This window comes from Rutidosis leptorrhynchoides, chromosome 11 (assembly GCF_046630445.1).
Source record: "Rutidosis leptorrhynchoides isolate AG116_Rl617_1_P2 chromosome 11, CSIRO_AGI_Rlap_v1, whole genome shotgun sequence".
NCBI lineage: Eukaryota > Viridiplantae > Streptophyta > Magnoliopsida > Asterales > Asteraceae > Rutidosis > Rutidosis leptorrhynchoides.
The window spans coordinates 371,948,040-371,957,643 of NC_092343.1; the positions used below are offsets into that span (position 1 = coordinate 371,948,040).

General features: G+C 31.4%; 1 protein-coding gene across 1 annotated transcript; it reads left to right on the forward strand.

Annotated features, from left to right (window-relative positions):
* The first annotated feature begins 465 nt into the window (after positions 1–465).
* On the forward strand, positions 466–2,035 carry LOC139875943 (uncharacterized). The gene is made up of 3 exons (XM_071863240.1): positions 466–498; positions 667–772; positions 1,917–2,035. Exons 1-3 carry the CDS (start codon positions 466–468, stop codon positions 2,033–2,035), a joined length of 258 nt encoding a protein of 85 aa, XP_071719341.1.
* Positions 2,036–9,604: the final 7,569 nt, after the last annotated feature.

The following is a 9,604-nucleotide window of genomic DNA, read 5'->3' on the forward strand; positions in this document are numbered from 1 at the left end:
TAGGTGTTTAATGGTTAAGAGAGAATTATAGCTCTGAAAAGTTTAGCATTGAATGATGAATCATTAAGCACCATATGTCATTCAAAAATAGAAACAAACGTATTGAATGATAAATAGTTCAAAATTCAGTACCCAACTATTCAATTAAAAAAGTAAACAAACTCACATTAAATCAAGAAAAGAAAAAAAGGCATGTCATACATCCTAAATACATCTTCAAAATATTTATTATTAAAAAATAATAAATATTACTGTAAACTAAATATATAAATTAATTCCTTTCATAAATAAGGATACATAAAGAGATTGCATATTCAAAGGTTACCCCCAATATAAATATTACCAAGTCAACTTATATACTCATACTACACCATTCTTATTTACTTTCTTCAAGAACTGCCCAGAAAAAACCTCTTCTCTCTATCCACTTTTTTAATTTCTTTATCTATTTTTTTAATAATAACTATGGCTGAATCTTCTGCTTCATACATTCATTTGGTGAGTTTTTCTTCATATCATTCTATCATTTTTAACATATAGGGATCAAAAAGATTTACTGATCATATAATATATATATATATATATATATATATATATATATATATATATATATATATATATATATATAAGAGATAGAGACATGGTATATAAATGATTAATTTGTAGGTTCACCATTTAATAGAAGAGTGTTTAATATTCAATATGAGCAAAGAAGAATGCATGGAAGCCCTATCTAAACATGCAAATATCTTGCCTGCAATCACTTCAACTGGTACTTAAATTGTCTCTTTTTATTTAATCTTCAATTACTTGTATATTATATTGGTGGAGACTTCAAAATTGTAGTTTTGTATATATCAAGCATGTAATTGTTGATTACTCGTATTATATTTTATATAAAGTAATCGTACGTGGAATGTTTAAAGTAAGAGCACCAGGAGTCGTTCAAGCTTTTCGCCGTCGCCCAATTTTAACGCCGGGGACGTCGACGCCGGCCACTCCGTCCCGGCGTTAAACCACCGTAGCGAACCGCCGTCCCCATCCACCGTTACATGGCTAACGCTATGTTTTTTTTTTCCTTTCTTTTCTTTCTTCTTTTTCTTGAATAATAATATTAAAAGTATTAAAAAACAATTAAATAATGAATTGGATATTGAAATTTTATACCGAACGATTTCTTCTGTTTTGATTTGAGCTCAGTGTTAAATCTTAGTGTTATGGAAGACACTGAGATTTAACACCGAGACCATTGTCACGACTCCCGGTGCTCTACTTGGAGCTAGTGCTTTAATTAGTTTAATACTTTATTTGGAAATGGTCTATAAGAAATTGTTATTCTATAAAATATTCTATTATTAAAAGTTTTTATAAACAAATCAACTTTTGTTTGTTCTTGTAGCTTCTTGCTAGAATGGCTGTTTCTACTATATTTATCGTTTAATTTATTATTATTCTTATTATTTATTTATTATTATTATTTTTTTTTGTCAGAAATCATAAAAAGCTTTTATAAACAAATCAACTTGAAGTAGTACTCATTAATATTATTGTGACATTGAAATTGAAAGTTAAATAGAATACTTTGTGACAAAATGAACATCACTTTGTTTATCATATTTGATATTTGATAAAAATTTGACTTCTTAAAAACAGTATTGTTAAATACAGTAGAATTTAAAGTGTGAATTAAAGGTTTCTATTCATTTAGAAAAATATTTTTACAACGCTAATTTTTATATAGAATTTGCTAAATTCATTATAATCTAGCATCACTTGTCTCCATACAGTACTAAGTATTTCATACAAATTACGTACAAAATTTTGCAATAGACTATCAAATTTAACAGGTGAAGAAATATCATCGTTCATATTTTGTTTCTCTGTGTTTATGCAAATGTTTGTTAATGTGAATTTAGTGTGGAGTGAGCTTGAAAAGGAGAATAAAGACTTCTTTGAGGCATACAACAACACAAGAAGTGATCATCATCAAACTAAAACACACTCTTCTTCTTCATCATCATGTTCTTCATGTTAAACATCACGTACTAAGATTATAATCAAGCCATAAATGCTGCTTTTAATCAAGCACTATATCTATGAAATTTTAGAGTTTGTATCGTTTGACATATTGTAATATATAATATTGTTAGATGTAAAAAGCATGATACTGATCCGTATATTGTACTCATTCTCAAAATTTTGGAAGCATTTAGTATTTAGTATAAGTTGTTAAAAGTTCGTGTTCGTACCTAACATTTGATTAGGTTAAGATGGGCACGCTCTTTTAGAGCGTTCTGAATATCGCATAGGTCTCTTGGAGTGTGACGGATGCTCGGTTTGTGCATGTCATAGAGATATTAATTAGTCACCACTTTAAGCTTATAAAGAACCAATATTTTCAATCACTTAAACTCCTCGACTTACCACTTAAACTCCTGACGTCTTCATCCATGGTGTGACATATTAATTAGTCGTCACTTTATCCTTATAAAGGATCAATGTTTTCAATCAATAGCCAATTTTGGACGGTTTGTTACAACTTTGTAGTCTCATATTGTGAATAAAAATAAATATTGTCAATTATCAGTAATTAAGAGTATTCTATTATTATACAATAATTTTTTTTTTTTTTTTTTTGGCTAAGAACACACACAAAGGTTTCCATACAGACATTTATTAATTGGACTCTAAAGGTTAACAGCACACCAACTTTTATTAAGTACCTCATCCAATATCTTAATGTAATATTAATGAAAGCGCGACAAGTGGCTGTAATTGAAAAAAAATTCAAAAAAACTTTTAAATTTTAAAAAAAAAACACTCCAAGAAAAATGAGCTTTAGTGACGAATGCTATTGGTCACTAATAATACTAAAATGGTCACTAAATCAAGTTAGTGACTAAAATAGGTTGGTCACTTTTCGTCACTATAGATCCGTCACAAAATATTTTTAGAGACCAAAATACCAAAATTGGTCACTATAGTGACCATTTGTTTGGTCACTAATATTGTTTAGTGACCACTTTTTTAATGGTAACTAAATAGCATTATTAGTGACCAAATATTGAGTCGTCACTAAAAGATCGTCACAAATGAGCATTTTTCTTGTAGTGAAAAAAAATTTCAAAATTTTTTTTTCGAAAATTTTTTTTGAATTTTTTTTTACAATCACATGTGATTTTGCATGTCAATCACATGTGATTGTAAACCAAATCACATGTGATTGTGCATCCAATCACGTGTGATTGTACGATTTAATCACATGTGATTGTGCAACTAAATCACATGTGATTGTAAAAAAAATTTGAAAAAAAAATCGAAAACAAAAATTTTAAAAAAAAAAATTTCGAAAAAAAATTTTGATTTTTTTTCTTAATCACATGTGATTTTCGCGTCACATGTTGCGTTCTCATTGGTCCCTTTGATCTCAACTTAATTTATAAATTCAAATGAATATTCCTCACTTAAAAATTGTGGTTATATATCGGTAACTGATTATAAAAAAATAACCTATCAATTTGCACTGAAATTTTTCTAAGTTGCAATTTAACATTATCAATCGTCAATTTCTATTATGAACAATCAATTGTCAATTAATCTAATCTAATCTAGACAATGTAATCTAACTAATCTAATTAATATTAGGGATTATATATCGAGAGGCCACCCAAGTTCATCGTTTTGTATTTTAGGCCACCCATATTTAAAAATGATTTTGTAGGCCACCCAAAATTATCTTTTCGTGTTTATAAGTCACCTATATTCGAAAATGATTTTGTAGGTAATCCAAGTTTGTGTGTTATTCCATCGGTATCAAATCTGGCTAAAATCTCATTAGAAAAATGTAAAAAATAACACAAATAACCAAGTTTTTATTAATTAACATTATTCATATGATGATTAGTTCATACCAACTACATAAGTATTTACGTGTTTTTATAATTTTTTACAAAGAGTTTTAGTCGGATTGATATATATGTAACAACATACGAATTTGAATGGCCTAAATCACATATGAGTGGTCTACAAACACGAATAGTTAAACTTGGATGACCTAAAAATCATTTTCAAATATGGGTGGCCTACAAACACAAAACAATAAACTTTGATGGCCTCCCGATATATAATCCCTTAATATTACCCATTAGATATGGTTGAAAGTTCGTAGACGGATGGATCCTTCACTTCCTAATTTTGATTCTTGATCCAATTTCATACTTGGTTCGACCTTCTCAAGAAAACCATGACCATAAAGGATCGATTATATGTTGTCTTCGTAGCTACCATATGGCATATATAGATGGAGGTTTAGGAAAGAGACTTTATTTACTACTAGAACGATGATGAAGGCGATTGTTTTTTATTACATACGTATTGTTTCTTATAATTGGATTTGTAGCTGTGGTAGCTTAAAATTCCCAGATTCATGAATTCATTTGTATGTTGTGTACAAGGTGTTCGTGAGATCAATTACACAACCATAATTGATCCACGACTCTCTTGGACTCATTCATAATTGTATGAATGATCACGGTTTAGCTCGTCTCTAATTGTGTATTAAAGAGAATTAGGGAGGTGTACACCTTCAAGCTAGTGTGAATGTTTATGTGATAGCCTCCGGTGACTAAGAGGTGATGCATAAGTATTTATACTCCATACTTATGCTCACTTACATTGTTAAACACATCACATATGCACATCTCAAACTGGGTTACTTTGTGACCCTACAATCTCCCTCTAGATGTGCATTGTGATGATTGCTCGTCACTTTGAAACACGATTCTTGAACTTTGTTCCTCAAGAATCATAGATCTTCTCTAGAATTTCCTTGACTTGAGACGAAGTGTTGAAACTCTAGAAACTCCCCCCTTTCAAAGTACGAGAGCTCTCATCAAAGGACCGATCATTGGCTATTGGTATGATAGTTTGATCTTTAAACTCCCCATATGATGTGAAATCTTCTTCGGATCTCTAGCTCTTGTCAAACATATAATTCTTTATTTGAAGTCTGAGTCTTGTACCGTACATGCACAAGAGTCACATATCAAATATATCACATTTCTCCTCCAAAAAATTAAATTTTCAACGCACGTGAAATCTACGAATGTGGAGATTCGGCAATGGTAATATTCGATGTCATTGTTCCGAATTTAGATTTGACACTATTTGACACTGTAGCACAGGGTGGGCATAATCACCGAATTTTGACTTCGCTCCATTAAAGACTTAACCAGGTCCTTCAGCTTTTGTCAAATCTCTTTATTAAAATGTGCACCGAATTTGAGTTAATTATGTAATCTGTTGGAACAGGTAAACTGTTAATAAGCCTGAATAACTTTATGGCCTCCAATCCACCGAATATTGTCCAGTAAGAAATCATCGAATAGTTCATGTGACTTGGCGGTTACATCACTGAATCTGAAGAGAGGATTCAGTAACACATCATCAATGAATTTCAGTCATTATACATTATTGGATATGCTCAATCGTTTGCACTGAATTTGAAGAACAAGAACCGAATATGATCATAAAAACGGTTACAGGCTTACAACATCATCGATATAGACTTTGTTCATTCCCTAAAATTAGAACAACTTGAAGCTCTATATCGATTGTACTGGAATGCTGCATCATTCATGAAGAATGCTGTGCATAAACAAAAAAACTTGCAAAAGCACAAAGAACAGTCCCGACACCTTCATATGAACCGAAAATCCAAAATCGAATTCTAGCTTGTTTTTCATGATAAATCCTTCATGAAAGATGTTTAAAATCATGTTCCTAATGCTCGTCAAACAACATATTAACCAGAAACATCATATAGATCTAGACTTTGATTCATAAAGTTTTAGTTGAGTTTTGGTTATAAAAAAAAAACATTAACTAAAAAATTAATGATCAATTCAAGCTGTTAGAATATGAAAATTTGAAGAAGGTTTTACGAATTGATTCTAATCGACTATGTAATTTTATTTTTTTTAAAAACAACTCGAATCAATTTAGAGAGCTAAGTCAGATGACTTTTGTTGACTTCGCGAAGATCACTAGATCTGCACTTTAATTGGTGTTGTTAATTCGATCTGAATGATGACGAATGAAGGTTAGGTTTAATTGTATGAAGATGATTTTGAGTCTGAATTGTAGTTTTATATTCAAATTTGAAAACTCCAAAATTTGAGCTTGTGTGATGAAGAATGAAGGTGATTGGAGATGAATCTTTGAATTTCTGTTTTGATTTTTGTGAATTTGTTATGATCTGATTTGAATAATAATAATAATAATCAAAATTAGAAATCTCATATTTGTTTTGGTGCATTAATATTTCTGGATAATTCGGTGTTATTGTTGAAGATATGAAGATTCATAATGAAGGTTTAATGGTGTGACGAAGATATGAAACATAAGCACACGAATTCAACTTGGGATCGGATGAGATATGACTCTTACGCTCTGATACCAATTGTAATTCCCTGAGATTCATGAAATCATCTGTATGTTGTGTACAAGGTGTTTGTAAGATCAATCACACAATCGGTATTGATCCACGGCTCTCTTGGTCTCATTCAAAATTGTATGACTGATCACGGTTTAGCTCATGTCTCTAATTATTCATTAGAGAGATTTGGAGAGGTTTACATCTTCAAGTGTGTATGTTTATTTCTCAAATTATACATGTTTTTCATTCGCAATACCGGTCCCGTTTCGATCAGGTTTGCGCATTATTGAATAATTCGTTTATAGTTGTTAAAGATTGATGGTTTATATCGAGAGCGTGATTTTTAAAGTTTATGGTGATTTATATGAGGATTTAAGCTTAAATGTCAGAAAAGTTGGTCCTGGTACTAATCAGAATCGAAATATACATTTGGGACTTTTCTAGGCTAAAAATGAGTTTCTAGAGTCTCGTTAATGCGCGCCATACAATGTATATTGTCTCGCTTTCTCGCGGCCGTGATCGAGCTAAGTGTCACAAAGAAAATTAAAAATGAACGCGAACCACCAGATTCAGGGAGCTCTTGATTGCGATTCAGCAGGCCAAACTACCTCACAACAGCGAGGGAGGGTATGACGGGCCATATTTGATTAAAACCTAATTTCGGGTGTTTTCATCCCATATCTTTTATCATCTTTTTCTAGACTAAGTATGGGAGATTATTAGGGTTTCTCCTCTTTCATCATCAATTTCAAAGGATCTAAGCATCAAGATTGTTGAGTGATTAATCATTGCATTCGGTAGTTCGATAATCTTAATTTTCATTTATTTTAGTGATATCTTGATGAATTCAATGTTGTCTAATTATTTTGTTGATTCCTTCATAAACACGGTTGGCTAAACTCTTTGGTGTTTACTTATATGTGAAATTCTTATTGTTGGATTGTCTTATATTATGGATTATGATGTTTGAATGATTGAAATCAATTGCGTTTGATTAAAAGAACCATTATTTTGCTTGTTTATTACTTTAATTCAGTCACATGGATTATTGACTAGTTAATGTGAATTGATTAGTGATAAATAATTCATAATTCGACACTTAGGTGATCTATACAATTAAACATGTGATTTCAAGTGATTGTATTGTGAGTTTAATTGGTAATTGAATGAGAATTTGATAACATGGTCGTGTAATTGCGCTGAGTGATCGATGTAATTAGGATTCTACGTGGCTTTAATCCGGATTAAGTCTCAATTGTTTAATCAAAACATAGTTTGGGTTTTGAGTGAGGTTAATGTGAGTCGTTCAAGTTTAGTTGACTGAATTATACATTTATCAGACAGTTAATCGACTTTAATCATAAAAGACACTCCACTTTAATTGTGAATCGATTGAGTGAACACTGTTTCATCTCTCTGATTACTGTTTACTTTATTTATTGTGTTTGACATTATTCAAATTTAACTTTAGAAACCCCTTCTCATAGGATAATTATTTGTCATTAAATTCTGAGCACACTTCTTCATGTGGACGAATCTGGACTTGCTTGACTGATTACATACGATTGAGACCAGTTTCTCACTTTTGTGAAATTGAACCATAACATTTGTCCTATTTAAAATGTGTGTGATTTCCGGGCCTCCAGTAACTAAATGGTGATGCATAAGTATTTATACTCCATTATTACATTGCTAAACACATCACATATGAACATCTCAAATTGCGTTACTTTTCTACATAACATAACTATTTTTTACGGTGGAAGAATATATTCGGTTATACTCTGGGTCCCTTGGTGATTTGCTTTAGTCATGCCTTTAATTGTTTTATATGACCACGCGAAGAGCTTGCATATGTGTTTGCAAGAGTGCCCCAAAGTTGTTAGGTTGTGGTAGTTAGTGAGACAAGAGGCATAATAGTTTGATCAATGGTGCCGATGAGAGCACTAAAAAGGGACCGATCTTGGCGCTTCCAGGTTAAGTATGGCGGATTAGGAGTCATGGGTGATGACTCATATGTGTTAGCTGATGTGTTTGACACAGTTTCAGGTGGTGCAGAAAACGATCCATTCAAGAACTTTAATAAATTGTACCTATCAAGTGTTGCCTCAATCTGGAGTTTCTATGAGGTATAGTTATTTGATGTTAATTTGATGATGTTTCTAAAATTAATGATAATAATACGGGTTTTGGGATTTATAGAGTTTGAGATTGTGTGGGAAGACATGGTTAATTTGGTGGGTATCGATTTGCTGTCAATGACAGAAGGAAGAGAAAAAAATCGACCATGTAGCTCTTGACACCATATCGACGATTAGGGTAAAGTGTATGTATTATTGAATGATAATGACATATTATATAGAAAGTACAATATAACAACCTATCTACAATATAGGTAGGAATATGATACAAGATGTAGAGTTGTATTCGTTTGCATCCTTAATTTAAGTTGAGATTCAAGGGACATCTCAGCCCTTGGATCAGATTTCCAACACATGTGATTGGAATTTACAATCACATGTGATTGAGTTTTATAATCACATGTGATTGACATGCATAATCACATGTGATTGGGTTTTACAATCACATGCGATTGCCATGCAGAATCACATTTGATTTGATTCCGATTTATGTTACTGTACATGTTCATCATCTTCATCAAAGCTCAAAATACAAATTCGTTTGATGATGATTCTCTACACAATCTGAGTTCAGTAACATTATTAATATCAAAATCCTAAACTACGTGCATGATCAATTTGGATTAACAACCACATATTCAATGATTTTTTATTCGTGTTCTTCATTCATGAATTTTCATGGTGTTTTGGCCTCTGGATCAATTCAGCAACAATTAGAGAAAAGTAAAAGTGCATAAGTGTTTCAAATATCTTCATGAATCTATCTGCAAATTCGCAGATCCTAATCTAAAGTATCGAGCATGAATTTTGAGGTCAAAGTTTTGAAGAAAAAGTCAACTATTTTAAGATTAATCAAATTCGAATGAATCTGTATGTTTCAGGATCAAAGGATGAAGTGTTTTGTGAAGGATTTTGTAACAACCCTACTTTTTTCCGTTACTATCGTTACTTGTCCGTTAATTATCTAACGGTGATTACGTAGAACTTTATGTGTTTAACTGATTTAAATGCATACATGATCCTAGCG

What these genes read in the sequence shown, in the direction of transcription:
- LOC139875943 (XM_071863240.1), top strand. Translation starts at nt 466, where the DNA reads ATGGCTGAATCTTCTGCTTCATACATTCATTTG. An exon ending in CTGCTTCATACATTCATTTG is followed by an intron (nt 499 to 666) that starts GTGAGTTTTTCT and finishes ATTAATTTGTAG; the next exon opens with GTTCACCATTTAATAGAAGA. An exon ending in GCCTGCAATCACTTCAACTG is followed by an intron (nt 773 to 1,916) that starts GTACTTAAATTG and finishes ATGTGAATTTAG; the next exon opens with TGTGGAGTGAGCTTGAAAAG.